The 24,631-nt window shown below is 50.7% G+C and overlaps 1 protein-coding gene and 1 long non-coding RNA gene across 19 annotated transcripts in view; one reads left to right on the top strand and one right to left on the bottom strand.

The window, feature by feature from the left end:
* Positions 1-10,324: 10,324 nt before the first annotated feature.
* Positions 10,325-15,158, bottom strand: LOC138844765 (uncharacterized). Its single transcript, XR_011381109.2, has 2 exons — positions 15,025-15,158; positions 10,325-10,473 (listed from the first exon to the last, which is right to left on the bottom strand). It is a non-coding gene; the product is annotated as an uncharacterized LOC138844765 (long non-coding RNA).
* BBS4 (Bardet-Biedl syndrome 4) overlaps positions 13,859-24,631 on the top strand; it is a 52,640-nt gene continuing 41,867 nt past the window's right edge. For 2 of the 18 annotated variants that reach the window (XR_016218459.1, XR_016218461.1), the window contains exons 1-2: positions 13,859-15,560; positions 21,584-21,654. Coding sequence is in view for 3 of the 18 variants with exons in the window: in XM_089310923.1 (XP_089167049.1) it covers positions 14,905-15,560; positions 16,096-16,438 (999 nt within the window). In the remaining 15 variants the exon portion in view is untranslated. Of the gene's footprint in view, positions 15,654-16,095; positions 16,874-21,583; positions 21,655-22,855; positions 23,130-24,631 lie in introns of those variants that run through there. The other 16 variants (XR_016218462.1, XM_051822314.3, XR_016218463.1 and 13 more) reach the window with 13 other exon arrangements.

Here is a 24,631-nt window from a genome sequence, read left to right as displayed (position 1 = left end):
CGAGATCTGTGCTTTATGTGAATTCTCTTAAATGTAGGCCATTGTTGCTCATCTTCTGTTAATCCTGGGTTGCAGCTTCACGCCAGAGTCCCTCTGACATTATCCAGACCAGTGGTTCTCAACCAGGTCCCTGAGTGGGAGCCCCTGAGAAAACCTGAGTGCCTGAGGGACGCTGCTTGGAGATTGGTTTGACTGCTGGGGCTTGTGACCTGGGTGTCAGTACAGTGTTTTTTCAAGCCCATTCCCCCGGCCAGCTCTGTGCCCCCGTGGTACTGATGTTCAGTTAAAACTCGTCTCGGCTGGCAAGGAAGGAGTGCAGGTGAGCTGCTCCAGGCCCTGCGGGAGGAAAGGGCAATGGCCAGGGGTGGTCCAGGCCAGAGACGGGCCCTGTACTCCCATATTGGTCTCCCACATGGGTAACAGGAACCCAAATATGTGGACTGCCCTCACTACCTTCCCAGGCTCATTAGCAGGGAGCTGGATCAGAAGTGGAACAGCTGGGACTTGGCCTGGCCTTTCAGTCTGAAAGGGGCACAAGTGGCAACGTTAGTTTTGTTGCTTTTCTGCTAGATGACCCATCTACCTAGGAGAAAATTTCAGAAAACAAAAACTTAGAACTGACAGACAATATTCATATCAAGTGGCGTCCATCCTTTTCCCATGGGGCAGGAAAATTATCTGGGAAATAAGTGTAGAGTCTGAGCAAAAGTTATAAAGAAACTTAATTGCACGGAGTGCTTTCACTTGGCATTCTTCTGATAATCTTGTTTGTGAAGACTGGGCCTGGCCTGTTTTTGTCTTCAGCGTGGTGAAGCAGCAGGAATGTAATTCTCAGCTGTGGTTTTCCCTTTTGTGTAAAATCGGGAAACCAATACAGGAGCTGTAGTTTGCTAGTAGCTTTCTGCCTTATGTTGTCCGTTTCCGCTACACAGCCCTCAGTCAGAGTAGGCATTGCTGTCCTGTCATCAGAACATCTCAGGGACTTCCCTCAGAATTCACACATTGCGAGCCTCACAGGGCCACACTGTCAGGTTCCCCACGTTCTGTGAGTGTGCTATATTTGGAGATCAAAGAAACTTTAAGTTTAAGTCTACCTATAGGTTAGCAGACCAGTGCTGACTTAGGGAAAGTAAGCAGAAGGGTGGGAGGAGGTTGCACCTGGGGGTGGAAAGCCATTTTGAACCCTACCTGCTATCCATACAGACACTGTTGTCTGCACAGGCTGTACTCCATGTGTTCATTTTACTATTGAACACGCATGCAGACAGAACCCATGAGGTCCTTGAGGTGGCAGCATCTGTACAAGCGGCCTGCCCTGTGGCTTGGAGAGATGTTTGCTGCACACACATCACAGGAATTGTTTTCTACAAAAGCAAAATGCCCGGAAAGCTTTCTTTTTTTAAATAATAAGAAATGAGTGTGTGATAACTGGGTAACTGGTACTTAACAAGTGCTTCATGCTGTCCTATGAAGCAGTTGCCATCCTTGCTTTATAAATAAGGAAGGAGAAGCTCAGAGAAGCCAGCTAGCTTGAAGTTTCAAGCCTGGGTTCCTTGAGTGGACACCCACAGTGCCAAGCGCCGGGGTGCACCAGTGAGGAAAAGGTCTTGTGGCTTCCTTGGAGCTCTTGGTCATGATGCTACCCAGAGACTCGGGGCTGCCCACGGTCAGCCAGCCTGTTGCAGAGGCGGGGCCTTGCTGCCCACTGCAGTGTGAGAATTCTCACCACGCTGTAGCTGCTGCTCAGCCTTCCTGGGAGCTCTGGCTGGCCCGGGAGACTCTGACCAGTTCTCACATCTGGCTGTTCCGCTCAGAGCCGCCTCCTGTACTGCTGGGAAGGACCCGGGATGCTTTCCCCCTTCACTTCGGGAGCTGCCCTGGCATGTTAATGAGGAGACTGCAGCCAGCCAGCCTAACTTGGAGCAGTGACACTGGCCTGACTCGTTGGTAACGAACATTCCCTAACATTGGTGTCTTGGGTGGCCCCTGTCACTACCTCTTCCCTGACTGTGTCTGGGGAGAGTTTGGGCTTCACTCTTGAGGCCTCTGGCAAGAGCCGTAGTAGATTTTCTTCCAGGGTGAGAATTTGGAGGGTGACTTCATAAACACAAAACCAGTTCTCCATCTCAGGTTATTCTCCAGAAAGCTCTTGAGCTGAACACTTGTTTCTGTTGATTTAGATTTCCCCTCTGCTAGCCAACAGCTGTTGGTGTGTGCGTGACTACGGAGCAGTGCCCTAGAAGCCACCACAGTGCATGTTAAATAGCTCTTGGGATTTGAATTTGGGGCTTGTGCGGTGGGGACTGCTGAGGACTGCACGCACACGGCAGGGTTTTCTTGGGGGTTTCCCTGGAGACCCTCTCCAGATGCGCCCTCGCTTGGATTTCCCCGCTCCCTTGTGCAGGGAGGCTCCACGCAGGTCCTGTCACTTTCTCGGAGGGCATACAGCGTGGGATGGCAACCCACAGGGCACCTTTGGTGGGCCTACCTGGGCACCGGACATCCTAATAGAATGCTGTGAAGTGAAGTTCTTGCACCTGCTCTTGAGTGATTTATGACTTCATTGTTGGTCTTCCTGGTTTGAGCAGACTTGTGTGCTTGCTAATAAATTTCTACCACACACCCTGGCTTGTGGTTCATTTCTACCCAATGAGGATGAATTCTAGAGGGTTTTCTGATAAGGGAGGGAGTGACCTGAGTGTTCACCTGCTTTGGATAGGAAATGATTTTGAATCCCAAAACCCTGGTACTAATTTGGGCATTGCAAAGATCAGGGCAGCAAATGCTAGAGAATGTGCCTACTGGAGGTGGCAGTGGCTTGCTATCCATTAGATTAAGTGTTGTCTTTTTAAAGAATGCCACCATGTATCATGTTAAAAATGAAATCTGCATAAGTCAGTGCCTTGCCATGGTCACATGGTTGCTTACTAACCAGTGAAAATCAGACTTTGGTTCCACAGAATTTACAGATCCTAAATGCTACTGATCAGCTCAAAGCAGGTTGAGGCCAAATTAAAAGTGCTGAGGTGAACAGATCAGACGCTCCTGGGAGGAGACTCCCACCCAGCTCGGCTGTGTCGACTAGTGCATCGGAAATTCGTGGACAGTAAAATGCGCACATCTTGGTGTTTGGTGTTCTGACAGTTGTACACACTGTAATGACCGCCCTAAAAGGAGGTCTAGAATGCTGCCATCAGCCCAGAACATTCTCTTGTGTGCCTTTAAAAACATCCATGAGTTGCTCCCCACTTGTTGATATCTATCACTAAAGATGTGTTTTGCCTGCTTTTGGATTTTGTGTAAATGGAATCATGAACTGTGTACATTTTTGCTTCTGGCTTCTTTCACTTGCAGTGATTCAAAGACTCGTTTGTATTGTACAGGAGATCGTTCTTTGTTCCTGAACAGTATTTCATTCTATAAATATACCACCGTTTGTTTATCTGTTCTCCTACTGATGGAGTTCTAGTTTATTCCAGTCCGGGGCATTTATGAAGAGGGCTGTTACGTGTATTGTTGCACAAGGTTTTCTGGTTCATTTTTTTCCCCTCCCACTGGAAAGGTGGCAGAGAAAGACCTCCCATCTGCAGGGTCACTCCTCAGATTCCAGGAAGGCAGTGGGTGTGGGTGGCAGGAACCCAGTCAAGGTAGACATTTTAGCCAGCACCTTAACTGCTAGGCCAAACACCTTCCCCTGGTTTTGTTAGTCTCATTTTATTTGGAAGGCTGAGAGAAAGATGTCTTCTTTCTGTCCAGTAGGTCAGTCCGCAAATGCCCCTGGCGGTCATGATCAGGTCAGGCTAAAGCCAGGTCTCCCTGGTGGGTGGCAGGGGCTTAGTATCATCCACTGCCCTCCCAGGGGGCACATTAGCAGGAAGCTAGATCCTAAGTGGAGAAGCCCAGACGTGAACAAGGTACTCTCATGTGGGAGGTAAGCACCCCAAGCAGCAAATTACTGTGCCAAACACTGATCTCTTAAAATTTATTTTCACTGTTTGAAAAGCAGAGACACAGATCTACTGGTTCACTCTCCAAATGCCGCAAAAGCCAGGAGCCTAGAAGTCCAGCTGGGTCTCCCACATGGATGTCAGGGATCCAGCTACGTAAACCATCACCTGCTGCCTCCCAGGGTGTGCGTGATCAAAATCTGGAACTGGGTGCAGAATCAGGACTAGGAAGGGGATCTTTGATGTGGGATGCCCATGTCCTGAGAGTTATGTTAATGTCTGCACCAAACATTCAGCTCCGGGATTGGTTCGGTTTTGTTTTTTTGTGGATATGTTTTGGTTTCTTTTGCATAAACACCTAAGTGTAGAACCCTGTTGAGTCTTATGGCAAGTGTACGTTTACCTTTACAAGAAAACGCTTTTGGGCCAGTGCTGAGCAGCTGCCTGCAGTGACGGCATCCCCAAGTCCTGGCTGCTCCACTTTCAATCCAGCTTCCTGCTAATGTGCCTGGGGAAGCAGCAGAAGGTGGCCCAAGTGGCTCCTGCCCTCCACCTGGCGCAGCCCTGGCCATTTCAGCCATCTGGGGGCAGTGAACCAGCAGGTGGAAGACCTCCCCACCCCCCATCTCTGTCTTTCAAATAAACAACAGGAAATGCCCTCCGGTTGTCCAAAGCAACTCTGTCAGTGGTGTATGACAGTTCCACTTGCCCCATGTCCCTGTCAGAGCTTATTGCATTACCTGTCTTAGTGGTATGAAGTACCTGATTTTCATTTATTCTGCGTTTCCCAATGATTAATGATGCTGAACACTTTCTCACATGCCTGTCTTCCATCTGCACACCTTTCTCTCTCTCTCTCTCTCTCTCTCTCTCTCTCTCTCTCTCTCTCTCTCTCTGAGAAGTACATAGTGCTCATCCATTCTTTCACTTTACAAATGCCTGCAGTGGCCTGGGCTGGGCCAGGCTGAAGCTGGGAACTAGGAACATGATCCAAGACTTAAACCCCAGTGGCAGGGCCCTACCACTGTGTTATCACTGTTGCCTCCCTGTTCGTTAGCTAGAAGCTGGAGTGAGCACCCAGCATCAAACCCAGGCATTCCGAGGTGTCTGCCTCGGTCTGCATATCTTCTAGGCGTGTCTTCCATTTCAGAATTTGATTATTGGGGTGGGTGTCCTGGTACAGCAAGTGAAGCTGCCTCCTGGATGCCCACATCGCACATCTGAGTCCCTAAGATCATGTCCTGCCTCCCTATTCTAATCCAGCTTCCCGCCGACAATGTACGCCCTGGGAGGCAGCAGTGATGGCTCAAGTGCCTGGATCCTTGCAGACCGCGTGGCAGACCTGGACTGAGTTCTGGCCTTCTGGCTCTGCCTGGCCCAGCCTCAGGTATTCCAGGCATTTGGAGATTAAACCAGTGGATGGAAGATCTCAGTATTTTTTTTTTTTAAAGATTTTATTTATTTTATTTGAGAGAGTTACAGACAGAGGGAGAGACAGAGAGAAAGGTCTTCCTTCTGTTGATTGACTCTCCAAATGACCACAATGGCTAGAACTGCGCCTATCTGAAGGCAGGAGCAAGGAGTTTCTTCCAGGTCTCCCAGGTGGGTGCAGGGGCCCAAGGATTTGGGCCATCTTCCACTGCTTTCCCAGGCCATAGCAGAGAGCTGGATTGGAAGAGGAGCAGCCGGGACTAGAACCAGCGCTCATATGGGATACTGGCGCTGCAGGCGGAGGTTTAACCTACTGCGCCATGGCGCCGGTCCAGATCTCAGTATTGTCTCTCTCTGGCTTTCAAGTAAAAATAAACTTAAAAATGATAAAATTGGGTTGTCTTCTTATGTGTTTTTATATTATGGAAACAAGTCCTTTGATGAATAACAGTACATGCTGTGTCTTTTGTAACTTGCCTGTTTTTTTTTTTTTTTTTTTTTTTTGTAATTGGGATCTCTTGATTACAATAATTTTATTTTGGTAAAGTCACAGGAGCAGCATTTCCATTTAGATAGTTTGGAGCATTTAAACATTACTTATTTGAGAGGCATAGATTCACTGGTTCGCTCTCCAAATGACCACTACAGCTGGGCCAGGGGATGGAACCCAGGTCTCCAAGTGGATTGCAGGGAGCCAGCTCCTTGAGCCATCATCACCTGTCACTTCCGAAGCTGCGCATTAGCAGGAAGCTGGAATTGGGAGAGTAAGCGGCACTTGAACCCAGGACTCTGATGTGAGATGCAGGGGTCCCAAGCAGCAGCGTAACCCCCAAAGGCCTGCCCCGTCAGAGGCTGTCTTTGTCTTTATATTTGAGGGTTGTTTTAGTTGGACAGAGGATTCTATGTGTGTACCTTTTTATTTCCTCTTTTTTCAGTACTTGGAAGTAGGGTCACTTGTTTCTGGAGAGACGTCAGCCATGTTTTAATCTTGTTTCTGTCCCCGTGGTGAAATCTTTCATCAGGTTTCCTTTTGTGTAGAGTTGACTGAACTTCATAGATCTGTGCTAGTGTTTTCCACTAGTATTTGATATTTCCAGGGCCGATCTCGTGTCAAAGAGGCGTAAGCACCACCTGTGATGTCGGCATCCCGTATCAGAGCACTGGCTTGAAGGTTCGGGTCTCAGCTTCTCCACTTCAGATCCAACTTCTGCAGATGCGTCTGGGAAACTGCAGAGAGTGCCCAAGTGCTTGGGCCCCTGCACCCATGTGGGAGACCCTGATGGAGTTCCTGGCTCCTGACTTCAGCATGTTCCTCCCCCAGCCACTGCGGCCACTGGGGGAGTGAACCATCAGATGGAAGAGCTCTTCCTCTCTGTCTCTCCCTCTCTGTCACTCTTTCAAATAAGTAAATACATCTTTAAAAATAACTACTATGACTGGCCGGCGCCGCGGCTCACTAGGCTAATCCTCCGCCTTGCGGCGCCGGCACACCAGGTTCTAGTCCCAGTTGGGGCGCCGGATTCTGTCCTGGTTGCCCCTCTTCCGGGCCAGCCCTCTGCTATGGCCTGGGAGTGCAGTGGAGGATGGCCCAAGTGCTTGGGCCCTGCACCCCATGGGAGACCAGGAGAAGCACCTGGTTCCTGCCTTTGGATCAGCGCTATGCGCTGGCCGCAGCGGCCATTGGAGGGTGAACCAATGGCAAAAGGAAGACCTTTCTCTCTGTCCCTCTCTCTCTCACTGTCCACTCTGCCTGTCAAAAATAAAAAAAATTTAAAAAATAGCTATTATGATTTTTAAAAAACTATTGGGTATTTCCTGGCCATTCTCTCTTCAAGTGTTTTCTCAGACTCTGGTTTTGCTCCTCTGCGGCTGCTTTGCCCGACCATTAGGTGATTAGCCTTGTGCTGTAGATCTGTGGTTTTGCCCTGGTGTTTTTTCTTCTTATTTTCATTTTAGATACTTTAAGTTCTCTGATGCCTTCCAATGCTAACCTCTTTTTTTCTTAAGATTTAATTGTATTTATTTTAAAGAGTTACAGAGAGGAGAGGCGGAGAGAGATCTCCCACCCATTGGTTTACTCCCCAGATGGCTACAATGGTTAGATCTGGCCCAAACTGCAGCCACGGCCAGGAGCTGCATCCAGTCTCCCACGTGGGTACAGGGGCCCAGGGACTTGGCCATCCTCCGCTGCTTTCCCAGGTGCATCAGCAGGGAGCTGGATCAGAAGTGGAGCAGCTGGGGTACAAGCAGAGCCCATGTGGGTGCTGGCATCGCAGGCCCCGACTTTACCTGCTGTGCTACAACTCTGGCCACAGCGCGAACCTGTTAAACTCAAATAGTGAATTCTTCATGTCTGACATCATATTTTTCATTTCTAGCATTTCGTTATGATTGTAGAATCATCATTTCCTGCTAATACTTCCCATTTCTTCATACATGTTTTCCACTATATATTTTAGTATTTTATCATAGCTATTTAAACAACCTTGTTTGTTGATTGCAACAAATTAGCATTAAACAACAAATTAAAATTAGCATTTTAATTCAGAGTTAACTCTTTTATAAAAAATTTATTTCTTTGAAAGATTGTCAGAGAGGGAGGGAGAGACAGAAAGAGATCTTCTATCAACTGATTCATTCCCTGAATGGTCATGAACGCTACCACTGAGCCCAGCTGAAGCCAGGAGCCAGAACTCCAGCCGGGTCTCCCAGGTGTGTGGCAGGGGTTTAAGCATTTGGGCCATCTACTGCTGTTTTCTCAGGTACATTAGTAAGAAGTTGGATCAGAAGTGGAGTAGCTGGGACTGGAACTGACAGTCTAATATGAGATACTGGCATTGCAGCTTTAGCTTAACCTGCTGCTCCTCAACACTGGCCCTGGAGTTATTTATTTTATAGTTTTTAAATATTTATTTGTTTGAAAGAGTTACACAGAGAAGGAGAGGCAGAGAGAGAGAGAGAGAGAGAGAAAGGCTTTCCACCTGCTGGTTTGCTCCCCATTTGGCCGCAACAGCCGGAGTTGTGCCGATCAGGAGCCAGGAGCCTCCTCTGGGTCTCCCACGTGGGTGCAGGGGCCAAAGACTTGGGCCATCTTCTGCTTTCCCCGGCCACAACAGAAAGTTGGATTGGAAGTGGAGCAGCTGGGACTCGAACCGGTGCTCTTAGGGATGCCAGCACTCAGGCGGCGGCTTTACCTCCTACACCACGGCGCCTGCCCCAGGACTTATTTAAAGATCTCTAGTTGTTTCTGCTGAACCCTGTCTTACTGTGGAGTTCATTCCCTCACTTTAGAACGTCATATATTTCATTGTATGGCGGTCATTTTATATTAAGAGAGAGAGACGGTCCAGTGTTGTGGTGTAGGGGGTTAAGCCACCACTGTGATGCTGGCCATCCCTTCTGAGCGCCGATTTGAATCCTGGATGCTCCACTTCCCATCCAGCTCCCTGCTGTTGCACCCGAGAAAGCGGCAGATGTCCAGGTGCTTGGGCCCCTGCACCTGTGTGGGAGGCCCAGGTGAAGCTCCTGGACCTGGCCGGGCCCAGCCCCAAACGTTAAGGCCATTTGGGGAGTGAACCAGCAGATGGGAGATCTTTCTGTCTGTGCTCCCTGTCTCTGTCTCTTTCTCTAAAGAGAGAGAAACTGAAGTAAATATTTATCTCCAAAATAGGGTTGTGCCCTTCTGCTTTCAGGCCGCCTGAGTAGAGGCTGACTTAGTATGTCAAGCAGTTGAGCCAGATCCGGGCCTTACTGTTTGGTTCATTCTCCACTAGCTTCAAACATCTTGGGGGTAGAACTAGAACTTGCACTTCAGCAGAGACTGCGACTTGGGCATTCACACGTTTCCGAGATCCTCTGCTTCACAGCCAAGCCAGCAGCTTGTGGAGATGTGGGGGTCTCTCCACATCTGGAGCCTGGCTGCGGTCTCTGGTCCATGGCACAGGGGGAGCAGGAGGAGGGTTCTCAGCCCCTACCTGTGTGTGCTGCCCTTAGCAGCCCTGCACCCGCCCTGGCTGTGCCAGCCTCTTGTGAGTTTCTCTCCTGCCTCACCCTCATTTCCGTCGGAGCCGGGCCACTCCCGCGGCTTCCCTGGCGTTACTGGCCTCCTGCTGCACCCGGGGGTCCCCTACAGTCCTCCCTGTACATTTTTCAAATCCCAGATGGACAGATGGGAAGCAGGTGCAGGTCCCCTGTGTGGCTTTGAGCTCCCCAGGTCTGCAGCCATCCCAGCCTCTGGGGGCTGTCCCGATTTTGCCAGATTCCAGCAGCTTCTCTTAGCTACCCCAGCAGTAGCCTCCTCTTCCTGGCCTGGGGTCTTCTGGGTCCTGTGAAGGAGTGGACATTTCCTGGCTTGGTTCTTAGGTTTGTCTTCCCAGCTTTCTCATGTTAAAAATATTATGGGGGACTGGCATTGTGGTGTGACTGCTTAAGTCATTGCCAACAGTGCCCGCATTCTATGTGGGCACCAGTTTGATCCCTGGCTGCTCTGCCTCCGACCCAGCTCCCTGCCAATGTGCCTGGGAAGGCGGCAGAGGACGGCCCAAGTCCTTGGGCCCCCTGAACCCACATGAAGAGCCAAAAGAAGCTTCTGGCTTCAGCTTGGCCCAGTCCTAGCCTTTGCAGCCATTTGGAGAGTGAACTAGCCGATGGAAGATCTCTCCATCTCTTCCTCTCAAATAAATAAGACTTTAAAATTTAATTTTCTAGCTAATGTGGCCTTTCTTTGGTTGTTTGGTATGGTGAGAGCTATGTTCTCATGTGACTATATACAAGTCAGTAGTGAATTCTAGACATTACAGTTAAACTTTATTTACATTTCATTAGTTTCTTCAATTAACAGTCATGGATAATAAGTTTCATTTTATGTAATCACAAATAACAAGAAGCCACACTTCTTATTCTACATCCCCTAGTTCCGCTTACTCCAAAGACAAACATCTTACCCATTTCTTGTGGTGCTTTTCTCAAAATTTTATTTATGAGGCCAACGTTCTGGCATAGTGTGTTGGGATGCTGCTTGCGATGTCTGCGTCCAAATGGGTACCAGTGCATATCCCGGCTGCTCCACTTCCAATCCTGCTCCCTGCCAGTGCACCTGGGAAGCAGCAGAAGACGGCTCAAGTGCTCAGGCCCCTGTCACATACATGGGAGACCAGGCTCCCAGCTTCATCCTGGCCCAGCCCCACTGTTACAGCCATTTAGGGAATGAACCAGCAGATGGAAGATGGATCTCTCTCTCTCTCTCTCTCTTTCTTCTCTCTCTTTCCCCTCTCTGTAACTCTGCCTTTCAAATAAATCTTTTTTAAAGATTGTATTTATAAAGCATGTAAATATCTCTCCCCCATATTTTTTAATGCAAATGGAAGCATACTAAATTTTTTCTCATGTAACTATTTTACTGTCTTAAAAAATTTTAAACATTTATTTGAAAAGCAGAGTTACAGAGATAGAAGGAGAGATAGAGGTAACATCCATCCATTGGTTCACCCCCCGAATGACTGCAACACCCTGAGTGGGCCAGGCCGAATCCAGGAGTTTCATCTGTGTCTCCCATGTAGGGGGCAGGGATCCAAGCACTTGGGCCATCTGTTTCCTCAGAGCCAAGAGCTGGATTAGAAGTGGAGCAGCTGGGACTGAAACTGGTGCCCACGTGGGATGCTGGCATTGCAGGTGGCGGTTTACCTGGTGTGCCACAATGCCGGTCCCAAATTTTAAAAACTCAGTCTGAAGCCAGGAACCCAAAACTAACTCCAGGTCTCCCAGGTGGATGGCTGGGAGCCAACTATTTGAGTCATCACCTCCCAGGGTGCATATTAGCAGGAAGCGGGGCTGGAAGCAGGAGAATTGGCACTCAAACCAGGCTCTCTGATCTGTGAAGCCAGTGTCCCGGCAGCATCTAAGTGCTGCACCAAATGTCCAACTCTGCTTTATCATGATGTCTTTTACAAACTGCAGAATATACCTTCCAGGGGTGGCCAACCTTTCTCCTGCCAAGGGCCATCTGGATATTCATAACATCATTCATGGGCCATACACAATTATCAACTTAAAAATCAGCCTGCTGTGGATGTATTGAATTTTGAGTCCTGCCTGTGGTTGCCTTGGCAGGGCTGAACCAGGTGATGTCATGGCTCTGTCTGGCCTGTGGGCTGGACGTTCCCCGTCCCTGCTTTGAACAGTCCCTGGTGATGGGCACCTAGAAGTTTCCAGTATTCTGACAAACTGTGTATGTGCATGTATGCCTTTGCCCACATTCACTTTTTTTTTTTTTAATTAAAAGATTTATTTATGGCTGGTGCCGTGGTGCAGGAGGCTAATTCTCCGCCTGCGGCACTGGCATCCCATATGGGCACTGGTTCTAGTCCCGGCTGTTCCAATCCAGCTCTCTGCTGTGGCCTGGGAAAGCAGAAGATGGCCCAAGTCCTTGGGCCCCTGCATCCGCATGGGAGACCAGGAAGAAGCTCCTGGCTCCTGGCTTCGGATCGGCGTAGCTCTGGCTGTTGCAGCCATTTGGGGAGTGAACCAATGGAAGGAAGACCTTTGTCTCTCCCTCTCACTGTAGCTCTACTCTCAAATAAATAAATAATAAAATCTTTTTAAAAAATTATTTACTTGAAAGGCAGAGTTAGAGTCAGAGAGAGAGGGAGAGGGAGGTCTTCCATCGACCAGTTCGCTCCTCAAATGGCTGCAACAGCTGGAGCTGGGCCTATTGGAAGCCAGGAGCCAGGAGTTTCCTCTGGGCCTCCCACATGGGTGAAGGGGCCCAAGGACTTGGGTCATCTTCTACTGCTTTCCCAGGTGCATTAACAGGGAGCTGGATCAGAAGTGGAGCAGCTGGGCCTCTAACCAGCACCCATATGGGATGCTGGCACTGCAAGAGGTGGCTTTACCCACTACACCACAGCGCCAGCCCCTCATCGCTTTTTTTAAGATTTATTTTACTTGAAAGGTAGAATTACAGAGAGGCAGAGGCAGAGGCAGAGAGAGGGGTCTTCCATCCGCTGGTTCACTCCCCAATTGACCACAATAGCTGAAGCTGTGCCGATCCGAAGCCAGGAGCCAGGAGCCAGGAGCTTCTTCCAGGTCTCCCACGTGGGTGCAGGGGCCCAAGGACTTGGGCCATCTTCTACTGCTTTCCCAGGCCATAGCAGAGAGCTGGATTGGAAAAGGAGCAGCCAGGACTTGAACTGCGCCCACAGGGATGCCAGTGCTACAGACGGTGGTCCCTTCCCCCATCACTTTTTTAAAAAAGAATATTTATTGATCTATTTGAAAGGCAGGTTTACAGAGAGAGAGACTTTCAATCTGTTGAATCACTCCCCAAATGGCTGCAACAGCTGGGGCTGGATGAGGCCAAAGCAGGCTCCGTCATGGTCTCCCATGTGGGTGCCAGGGGCCCAGGCATGCAAGCTAACTTCGGCTGCGGATTAGCAGGAAACTGAGTCACAGGTGAAGCACTGGGACTTGAACTGGTGCTCATACGGGATGCCGGCGTCATAGGCAGTGGCTTAATTTGCTGTGCCACAACATGGAACCCCACTTTCACTGTTGGCTTCTATTGAAAATACTTGCGGAGCCGGCGCTGTGGCACAGCAGGTTAACGCCCTGGCCTGAAGCGCCAGCAACCCATATGGGCGCCGGTTCGAGTCCCAGCTGCTCCACTTCCAATCCAGCTCTCTGCTATGGCCTGGGAAAGCAGTAGAAGATGGCGCAAGTCCTTGGGCCCCTGCACCCGCTTGGGAGACCCGGAGGAGGAGGCTCCTGGCTTTGGATTGGTGCAGCTCTGGCTGTTGTGGCCATCTGGGGAGTGAGCCACCGGATGGAAGACCTCTCTCTCTCTCTTTCTTCCTCTCTTCTATGTAACTCTGATTTTCAAATAAATAAATGAATGTTTAAAAAAATACTTGCAGTATCACACACAGACCCCTTTAAAATGCTTCATGGGCACCTGTTGAGTCCTGGCTGCTCCACTTCTGATCCAGCTCTGTGCTAATGTGCCTGGGAAAGCAGTGGAAGATGGCCCAAGTGCTTGGGCCCCTGCACCCACTTGGAAGACCTGGAAGTAGCTCCTGGCTCCTGGCTTCAGATTAGCCCAGCTCCAGCTGTTGGAGCCATTTGGGGAGTGAACAGCGGATGGAAGAGCTTTTCTGTCTCTCACTCTCTCTCTCTGTAACTATGCCTTTCAAATAAATAAATCTTTAAAAAAAAAAAAAAAGGCATTTCAGGGGGCAGGTGTTTGGTGCAGTGCTTTCCGCCTCCTGGCCTCAGCCTGCCTAGCCCTGGCTGCTGCAGTTATCCTGGGAGTGACCCAGCATATGGAAGATCCCTTTCTGTCTCTTTGCCTTTCAAATAAAATGAAAAACAGAATGAAACTTCATGAAAGCCTATGAATAACTTGAATCCTTCATATTACTTTAGAGTGGTGTTTCCCAGGGTGTTGGCTGGGTACTTAGGAGTTTGTGGTACGGGTTTGGGGAGAACTGAATACTTCAAAAAACAGCACAAGGTGGCCGGCGCCGCGGCTCAATAGGCTAATCCTCCGCCTAGTGGTGCCGGCACACCAGGTTCTAGTCCTGGTCGGGGTGCCGGATTCTGTCCCGGTTGCCCCTCTTCCAGGCCAGCTCTCTGCTGTGGCCAGGGAGTGCAGTGGAGGATGGCTCAAGTGCTTGGGCCCTGCACCCCATGGGAGACCAGGAGGAAGCACCTGGCTCCTGGCTTCGGATCAGCGTGGTGCGCCGGCCTCAGCGCGCCAGCCGTGGCGGCCATTGGAGGGTGAACCAACGGCAAAGGAAGACCTTTCTCTCTGTCTCTCTCACTGTCCACTCTGCCTGGTAAAAAAAAAAAAAAAAAAGAAAGAAAAAAAAGAAAAAGAAAAAAAAAAAAAACAGCACAGGGTGCGGTGGAATTGCCCTGCAGGTGGCAACACTAACAGGTTGCTAACGACCCCATCAGGTGGGAATATTGCATTAAAGTATTACAAATATGGTGCAGCTGCTTCTTTAAACGTGTACTGGAGGCACTGAACTGCTCCTGGTGCCTGCTCCTTCTTCCAGCGCTTAGCACCCACTGGTACTACAGCTGAGTGAGCCCTGTTGGGAGGGCCTGACCTGAATGACAGGCCACACTCACAGGTTTCTAAGGGAAATGAAGACCTGTGACCCAAGAAGTGTGCTCTACACACGTCCGAGGATTTTCCTATGAAAATGTCTCTGTAGGCCAGCATGTGGTGCAGCAGGTCAAGCCCCCGCGTGCAGTGCCAGCAAACATCAGAGCTCCAGCTTCCCGTCAAGCTCCCTACTAACGTACCGGGGAAGGCAACGGAAGGTGGCCCAAGTGCCTGGGTCCCGCCACCCACGTGAGAGATCTGGGTGGAGTTCCTGGTTCCTGGCTTTGTCCAGACCCAACCATTGCAGCCATTTGGGGAGTGAACCAGCGGATGGAAGACCTCTCTCTCTCTCTAACTCAGCCTTTCAAATAAATACATAAATTTGGAAAAAAAAAAAAGGAGAGATCTTTACACAGAATAATGGTTTCTATCTACAGAAGAAAGGCTGCCGGGGGTGGTTTTTTGCCCTTTGGGACCCTGCATCCCATACTGCAACGGCTGCTTCAAGCCTCAGCTCCATCTCCGCCGCCCGCTTCCTACCAGCGTGCACCCTGGCAGGAGCAGGTGGGTCCTTGCCGTGCACATGGGAGACCTGGACGGAGTCTGGCTGTCTTTTTCTTCCTGGCCGTCGCCGTTTCTGAAGTTGAGCAGTCAGCGCATTTCTCATTCTGGCTCGGGGAGCAGGGAGGGGTCCTGCGCGTCGCGCCCACCGAGCGAGGCCCCAGCCGCGGTGGGCGCCGGGGAGCAGGTGCAGAAGGCCCAGGCTGCACAGACGCCGCCGCCCAGCGCGCAGCCGGCTTCTCCCGCCCATCAGTCATCAAACGAGAGGGTGGGATGAGACCCCCGCCCCGGCCACGCCGCCCGCAGCCCGGGGAGGGCACCGCGCTCCCGGCCGGCGGCAGCTCCACAGCCCCGGAGAACCGCGGAGGCCGGGAGACGCCCGGGCCACTGACGCTTCCGGCCCGCAGGGCCCGCCCCCGACCGCGACTTCCGGGCCGCGTCGCTCCGGAAACCGCCGACTTCCGGCCGCGGCCGCGGTGGGCGGAGCCAACATGGCTGAGGAGAAGCTCGCGCCGGTGAGCGACCGGGTCCTCCGTGGTGCCGGGGGCCCGGCGCCTGCTCCCGCGGCGCTGGCCGCGCGTGGTCAGCCCGAGCTGTTGCAGCGCAGGGTCGGGCTGGGGGGCCCTGGCGGCTCTGGGGGTGCGGTGGGCGGGAGGGGCAGGCGGTGGCCGAGGGGGCCGCTGCGCTAGGCCGGCGCTTCGTGGTGTCGGGTCGGGGTCTGCGGGCGCGGGGGCTGCGGTGAAGCCGACGGAGGGCTGGAGCGAGCCCCGCGGAGCGCGCGCGGGCGCGGGGGGACGCGGTGAGGGCGCCGCGCTCTGCGCGTCAGGTGCGGAGCGCGCTAATCCGACTTCGGCGTGTGGCCGGCGTTAGCTTAACAGTCCGCCGCGTTTCTGCCCGTCTGGGAACCTGCGGCCTCCTGTGCTCCAGTTCCTGGTCAGCGTGCGCCGTGGGGGCCTTCGTGGGAGTGCGCTTGGGCCCCTCTCCCCGGATGTGTCCCCGAGTGGGGTAGCCGGGTCACCCCGTCGTTCTGTTACATAGCTGTGTTTTCAGGTGCACATCGACAGTGTTTACCGAAGTCTCAACCGCAAAATCTTGTCTACCTTGCTTCAGTGCCGCTATTCAAAACAGGTTCGAGCCGGCGCCGCGGCTCACTAGGCTAATCCTCCGCCTTGTGGCGCTGGCACACCGGGTTCTAGTCCTGGTCGGGGCGCCGGATTCTGTCCCGGTTGCCCCTCTTCCAGGCCAGCTCTCTGCTGTGGCCAGGGAGTGCAGTGGAGGATGGCCCAGGTGCTTGGGCCCTGCACCCCATGGGAGACCAGGAGAAGCACCTGGCTCCTGGCTCCTGCCTTCGGATCAGCGCGGTGCGCCAGCCGCGGCAGCCATTGGAGGGTGAACCAACGGCAAAGGAAGACCTTTCTCTCTGTCTCTCTCTCTCACTGTCCACTCTGCCTGTCAAACAAACCAAACAAACAGGTCCGGCACTGTTGCTGGAGTGATTGTGACTTTTTGGGAATTGGTCGAAGACACCCTGGAGGGGCCGGCGCTGGGGCACAGCCGGTAACTGCAACGCAGGCCTCCCATGAGAGCGCCTGTTCTAGTCCTGGCTGCTCCACTTGCGACAAGCTCCCTGCTAGTGTGCCTGGGAAAGCTGCAGACGGCCCTAGTGACTGGGCCCCTGCACCCACGCGGGAGAGCGGGAGGAAGCTCCTGGCTTTGGGCTGGCTCCGCCCTGGCTGTTGTGACCATTTGGGGAGTGAACCAGCAGATGGAAGACACCTCTCTCTCTCTCTTTCTCCCTCTATTTCTGCCTTTCAAATAAATAAATGTTAAAATAGTTTGATTCTTATTGTTTAATAAATACCCATCTTGTAAATTAAAGAGTTAAATCTTTGAGAACAGAAAACCAAAGTTACTAGGCCGGCGCCGCGGCTCACTAGGCTAATCCTCCGCCTAGCGGCGCCGGCACACCAGGTTCTAGTCCCGGTCGGGGCGCCGGATTCTGTCCCGGTTGCCCCTCTTCCAGGCCAGCTCTCTGCTGTGGCCAGGGAGTGCAGTGGAGGATGGCCCAGGCGCTTGGGCCCTGCACCCCATGGGAGACCAGGAAAAGCACCTGGCTCCTGGCTCCTGCCATTGGATCAGCGCGGTGCGCCGGCCGCAGCGGCCATTGGAGGGTGAACCAACGGCAAAGGAAGACCTTTCTCTCTGTCTGTCTCTCTCACTGTCCACTCTGTCTGTCAAAAAAATAAAAAAAAACCCCAAAGTTACTGTTGTACTAGTAGATCTGGCTCATAGATAATACCTGGTACATATCTGGTGTTCTATAAATTTGTATTTCTTTACTGAATAATGACATTGAGAATCATTTCATGTGCTTATATTCCATTCATTTTTGATGAAGGGTCTATAAATACTTTGCTCGCTTTTAAATGAGATGTTTGTTTTCTTATTAAGTTTTGTGTATTTGTTAAAATCGTAAAATGAGGCCGGCGCCACGGCTCACTAGGCTAATCCTCCGCCTTGCGGCGCCGGCACACCAGGTTCTACCAGGTTCTAGTCCCGGTCGGGGCACTGGATTCTGTCCCGGTTGCCCCTCTTCCAGGCCAGCTCTCTGCTGTGGCCAGGGAGTGCAGTGGAGGATGGCCCAGGTGCTTGGGCCCTGCACCCCATGGGAGACCAGGAGAAGCACCTGGCTCCTGCCATCGGATCAGTGCGGTGCGCCCGCCGCAGCCACCATTGAAGGGTGAACCAACAGCAAAGAAGACCTTTCTCTCTGTCTCTCTCTCTCTCTCACTGTCCACTCTGCCTGTCAAAAAAAAAAAAAAAAAAAGGCAAAAACTTAATCTTCTGTTTTAGTCTTTTTTTTTTCTTAAAGATTTATTTATTTATTTGAAACAGAGAGAGAGGTCTTCCATCTGCTGGTTCACGCCCCAGTTGGCTGCAGTGGCCGGAACTGTGCCAATCGGAAGCCAGGAGCTTCTTCTGGGTCTCCCATGCAAATGCTGGGGCCCAAGGACTTAGGCCATCTGCTGCTGCTTTCCCAGGCCATAGCTGAGAGCTGGATTGGAAGTGGAGCAGCTAGGTCTTCAACCGGCGCCCATATGGGATGCTGGCACTGCAGGCAGCTGCTTTACCCACTACACCATAGTGCAGGCTCCCTGTTTTAGATTTTTTTTTTTTAAGATTTATTTATTTATTTGAAAGGCAGAGTCACACAGAGGAGAGACAGAGAGAGAGAGAGGTCTTCCATCCGCTGGTTGGATGGATACTCCCTTATTGGCCACAATGGACGGAGCTGTGCTGATCCGAAGCCAGGAGCCAGCAGCTTCTGGGTCTCCCATGTGGGTGCAGGGGCCCAAGCATTTGGGCCATCTTGTACTGCTTTCCTAGGCCACAGCAGAGAGCTGGATTGGAAGTAGAGCAGCCAGCTCTCGAACCAGCGCCCATATGGGATACCAGCGCTTCAGGCCAGGGCATGAACCCGCTGTGCTACAGGGCACCCCCCCCCCTTTCTTTTTGCTTTCCTGGGCCATCTTCTGCTGATTTCCCAGGCCTTAAGAAGGGAGCTGGATCAAAACAGGAGCAGCTGGGACATGAACCGGCACCCATATGGGATGCTGGTGCTGCCAGCAGAGCTTTAGCCTGCTACACCACAGCACCAGCCCTGATCTACATGTCTTTTATTTATTTATTATTTTTTGAAGATTTATTTATTTCAAAGTCAGAGTTACACAGAAAGAGAGGCAGAGGAGAGGTCTTCCATCTGCTGGTTCAGTCCCCAGATGACTGCAACAGCTGGTGCTGCCCCTATCCAAAGCCAGGATCCAAGAGCTTCCTCCACGTCTCCCACACGGGTCTAGGGACCCAAGGACTTGGGCCATCTTCTATTGCTTTCCCAGGCCATAGCAGAGAGCTGGATTGGAAGTGGAACAGCTGGGTCGCGAACCAGCGATCATGAGGGATGCCGCCACTGCAGGCGGCAGCTTTACCCTCTGTATCACAGCGCTGGCCCCTAGAAATTTTTTAAAAGTCTATTCTCACCATTAGTTTTAACTGGAGAATCTTATTTTTCTCCTCCCTTTCTTTTTCTCTTATTTCTTGGAAGTTAAGTATTTTGTCTTCCTTAAGTTATTACCAGTTAAAGTTTAAAATACATTAATAAAATATTTATTTATTTATTTGAAAGGCAGACTTAGGAGAGACAAACAGAGAAAGAGATCTTTATCTACTGGCTCACTTCCCAAATGGCCGCCACAACAGCCCAGGCTGGGCCAGGATGAAGCTGGGAGGGAGAGGGAGAGGGAGAGGGAAAGAGGTCTTCCATCTCTGGTTCACTCCCCAAATGGCTGCGAGGGCCAGAGCTGAGCTGATCAGGAGCCAGGAGCTTCTTCTGGTTCTCCCACACTGGTGCAGGGGCCCAAGGATGGGGCCATCTTCTGCTTTCCCAGGCATAGTATCAGGGAGCTGGATCGGAAGTGAGCAGCCCAGAGTCGAACCGGTGCCTGTTTGGGATGCCGGTACTACAAGCAGCAGCTTTACCTGTTGTGCCACAGTGCCAGCCCTAAATAGATAAATCTTTAAAAAAAAAAAAAAAAAAAGAAATTCACTGTCTCTCATTCAAGTCCCTGTGGTACATAACTCTGGATTTATTTTCTTTTGGTCCTGTCAGGATTTGTAGCATATTCAGAATCTAAGGATTAGTGTGTCATTACTTTCAGAATATTTTCAGCCATTATTTTTTCATGTGTCTTATACAAAAAGAAGGTATGTACAAAGAAAATGCACTTGAAGATTGTCTACAAAGTAATGGTGTAATATAGTACATTTTCTCCTTTAGAATTGAATATTAGACAACTTATGTGTAGATAATCTTAAAAGCTATTTTTTAAAAATATTTATTTTATTTATTTGAAAGAGCTAGAGACAGGCTGGCACTGCGGCTCACTAGGCTAATCCTCCACCTGCGGTGCTGGCACCCCAGGCTCCAGTCCCAGTTGGGGCGCTGGATTCTGTCCCGGTTGCTCCTCTTCCAGTCCAGCTCTCTGCTGTGGCCCGGGAATGCAGTGGAGGATGGCCCAAGTGCTGGGCCCCTGCACCCCATGGGGAGACCAGGAAGAAGTACCTGGCTCCTGGCTTTGGATCAGCGCAGCGCTGGCCTTGGCGGCCTTTTGGGGATGAACCAACGGAAAGAAGACCTTTCTCTCTGTCTCTCTCCCTGTCTAACTCTGCCTGTTAAAAAAAAAAAAAAAAAAAAAAAAAGCTAGAGAGAGGGAGAACTCTTTCTTTCATTCACTGTTTCACTCCCCAAATGGCCGCAATTCCTGGGGCTGAGCCAGTTCAAAGCCAGGAGCCAGAAGCTTCTTCCGGGTCTTCCTCATGGGTTAGGAGCCCAAGCACTTGGGTCATCTTCTAGTGCTTTCTCAGGTCATTGCAGAGAACTGGATGGGAAGTGGAGCAGCTGGGACTCGAACTGGTGCCCATATGGGGTGCCAGTGCTGCAGGCGGGGGCCTTAAACCACCGGGCAACAGCCCTGGCCCCTATAAGCTATCTTTTTTATCAAAGAATGATTACTTTTTGGGTTGGCTGCTGGAAAGTACAGCCTTAAATATAATACTAATATGAATTATCTATGATCTCAGTACATTTTTGAATGTATTTTATTATATACTGTAATTATTTGTACATTATATATATTATACATTATTAATAGTTTGGATCAACATATTTTAAAAAATATTTATTTGAGGGCCGGCGCTGCGGCTCAATAGGCTAATCCTCCACCTAGCGGCGCCGGCACACCAGGTTCTAGTCCCGGTTGGGGCACCGGATTCTGTCCTGGTTGCCCCTCTTCCAGGCCAGCTCTCTGCTGTGGCCAGGGAGGGCAGTGGAGGATGGCCCAAGTACTTGGGCCCTGCACCCCATGGGAGACCAGGAGAAGTACCTGGCTCCTGCCATCGGATCAGCGTGGTGCGCCGGCCGCAGCGTGCCAGCCATGACAGCCATTGGAGGGTGAACCAACGGCAAAGGAAGACCTTTCTCTCTGTCTGTCTCTCTCACTGTCCACTCTGCCTGTCAAAAAAAAAAAAATTATTTATTTGAAAGAGTTACACAGGGAGAGGAGAGGCAGAGAGAAAGAGGTCTTCCATCTGATGGTTCACTCCCCAATTGGCCACAACAGCTGGAGCTGTGCTGATTTGAAGCCAGGAGCCAGGAGCCTTCTCCGGGTGTTCCCACTGGGTGCAACGGCCTGACGACTTGGGCCATCTTCTACTGCTTTCCCAGGCCGTAGCAGAGAGCTGGATTGGAAGTGGAGCAGCCGAGACTAGAACCGGCACCCATATGGGATGCTGGTGCTTCAGGCCAGGGCGTTAACCCAGTGCTCCACAGTGCTGGCCCCCAACATGTTTGTTTTAAAATCATTCGACATGATGCCTTGTACCTGTTTGTACCCAGTGGGTTGATTTCATGATGGGTGAGCAGCTGATTGTTTTTGAGTGCTTTTCTAAGTTGGCGCAGTATGTTGGTGATGCTTTAATGCAGCCGGCGTTTCTCATTGCAGAGAGCCCAGTTGCCTGCATCTGCTGAATCTCAGAAACCTCGACAGAAAAAAGGTCTGTATGGGATTTCCTCAAATGTGTGTTTCCACAGTTTGTTTTTCTCATTGATTCTCTGTTTTTAATGCATTAGAACTTTTTAAAATTGTGAGTGTTGGGAAAGGGAATAGTGTTTAAATGTTCTACCACATCTAGCTTTTGTTTTATGGGGTATTTAGATAGTGGGCTGTTGGTTTGAACTGTAAATGTATTAAATGGAGCTTGATTACCACATGAGCTTGCAGATTTGCGGTTGTGGGGAAAAGCCCTCTGAAGATCCTGCTGCACGCATCAGGCCCTGCATAGTCTCATGTGGATGTTGAGTAGGTGCGCAGTTCGTTCATATGGCGTCTGGGACGCTCACCGATGCAGTAAGGACGTGCGTTCTGTGGTCTGATGGAGGTGTGGCACCCACTTAGAGCATCAGATTCCTTCTGTGTTAACCTGTGACGTGGGAAGACGTGTATAGGTTGTGCAGGTGACTGCTTGCATGTTCTCCTGTCTCTGGTGGACTCCACGTCCCTGCTCCTTGTCAGCCGTTAGACAAGACCTGAGCTGTGTCTACCAGAAGAGACATTGATTCGTGACCCTGGTGTTTATTGTAAGTTAGTCATTTTTAGGTGAGGAAATGAAGCCCGAGTGGAAGGGGCGTGGCTTGCCAGGCTCAGGTATGTGGTGCTCATCTGTCATCTGCATACGTGGGTTACAGTTGGCAGGCTGTCCTTCCTCAGTTGTTCCCTGCTCAGAGTCCTCACAGATGATGTTGTCAGTACCGTTTCAGTTTATTAGTTGATTTTGGACTTTGCTTTTTTTTTTTAAGATTTATTTATTTGAAAGAGAAAGAGAGAGAGATCTTCCATCTGCTGGTTCACTCTCCAAATGGCTGCAACAGCCAGAGCTGGGCGAATTTGAAGCCAGGAGCTTCTTCTGGGTCTCCCATGCAAGTGCAGGGGCTCAAGGACTTGGGCCATCTTCTGCTGCTTTCCCAGGCGCATCAGCAGGGAGCTGGATTGGAAGTGGAATAGCTGGGACTCGAACTGGCGCTCATATGGGATGCAGGCCTTGCAGGCTGGGGCTTTAGCATGCTGTTCCACAGCACCATCCCCTATATTGGACATTTCTGTCACTATTTGAAATTAAAATCAAGTTGTTGGGAGGTATGATTGCCGTTCAGAAATCTTTATTTATTCTTAAAAGATTTTATTTATTTATTTGACAGGTAGCGTTACAGACAGTGAGAGAGACAGAAAGGTCTTCCTTTTTCCATTGGTTCACTCCCCAAATGGCTGCAATGACTGGAGCTGCGCTCATCCGAAGCCAGGAGCCAGGTGCTCCTTCCTGGTCTTCCATGTGAGTGCAGGGGCCCAAGGACTTGGACCATCTTCCACTGCCTTCTCAGGCCACAGCAGAGAGCTGGACTGGAAGAAGAGCAACTGGGACTAGAACCTGGTGCCCATATGGGAAGCCGGCGCCACAGGCGGAGGATTAACCCAGTACGCCAAGACCCTAGCCCCCAGTAATTTATTTAATAAAAGGTTTTCAGGAATAATTTTTAGGGAAAAAGCTGTACATCTATAAGATTATTTGTGAAAATCAGGCATAATGTTTTCATTACCTAATATAATTGGTATTGTTTTTAAAGATTTACCTATTTATTTGAAAGAGTTACAGAGAGAGGAGAGGCAGAGATAGAGAGGTCTTCCATCCGCTGGTTCACTCCCCAGTTGGCCGCAACGGCTGGAGCTGTGCCGATCCGAAGCCAGGAGCCAGGAGCTTCTTCCAGGTCTCCCATGTGGGCGCAGGGCCCCAAACACTTGGGCCATCTTCTACTGTTTTCCCAGGCCATAGCAGAGAGCTGAATCGGAAGTGGAGTGGCCAGATCTTGAACCGGCACTCATATGAGATGCTGGCGCTTCAGGCCAGGGTGTTAACCTGCTGCTTCACAACGCTGGCCCCAGTGGTTTTTTCTTAATTGCTGAAGGATAGACTTTTTAAAAAAGATTTGTTTATTTATTTTAAAGGCAGAATTAGACAGAGATACCTTCCATCTTCTGGTTTGCTCCCCAAATGGCCTCAGTGGCCAGAACTGCGCCAGTCTGAAGTCAGGAGCCAGGAGCTTCTTCCAGGTCTCCCATGTGGGTGCAGGGGCCCAAGCACTTGGGCCATCTTCCACTGCTTTCCCAGGCCGTAGCCGAGAGCTGGATTGGAAGTGGAGTGACAGGGACTTGGAACCAGTGCCTGTATGGGATGCCGGTGCTTTAGGCGGCTTTACCTACCACAGCACCAGCCCCAGTATTTTTTTTTTTTTTTTTTTTTTTTTTTAGGTTTACTTTCATTCCATTTGAAAGGCATAAAAAAGAGAGAGATCTTCCATCTACTGGTTCACTCCTCAAACACCTGCAGTAGCTGGGGACCTGGAACTTAGTCTTCATCTCACGCATGGGTGGCAAGGACTAAAGTCCTTGAGCCACCACCTACTGCCTTCCAGGTGCACATTAGCAGGAAGCTGGATCAGAAGTGGAGGAGCCAGAACTCAAAGCAGACACTCTTACTTTGGATGTCGGTATCCTAACTGCTATGCCAGACACCAGCCCCTTTAATATTCTTCTTCTTCTTTTTTTTTTTTTAAAGATTTATTTTATATATTTGAAGGGCATAGTTACAGAAAGGGAGAGGAAGGGAGGGAGATGGAGAGAGGTCTTCTATCTGCTGGTTCATTCTCCAAATGGCTGCAGCGGACCAGGCTGAAACCAGAGCTGCCCCTGGGCATCATGTGGTGCAGGGGCCCAGGTGCTTGGGCCATCTTCCACTGCTTCCCAGCTGTATTAGCTGGGAACTAGATTGAACTGGAGCCCAAATGGGATGCCTGTACTGCAGGCAGAGGCTTAACCCATTATGCCATGCGCCAGTCCCTTCTCCCCACCCATTAACAGTCGACACTGGTTTTGAACACGAGAACCATCTTACTGTCAATCTGTCATGAGGTGACGTGGCT

This window comes from Oryctolagus cuniculus, chromosome 12 (assembly GCF_051225735.1).
Source record: "Oryctolagus cuniculus isolate XC-2025 breed Fujian yellow rabbit chromosome 12, ASM5122573v1, whole genome shotgun sequence".
Classification (NCBI taxonomy): Eukaryota; Metazoa; Chordata; class Mammalia; order Lagomorpha; family Leporidae; genus Oryctolagus; species Oryctolagus cuniculus.
Note: the sequence above shows the minus strand (reverse complement) of the source record. Positions and strands in the feature narration are given on the sequence as shown.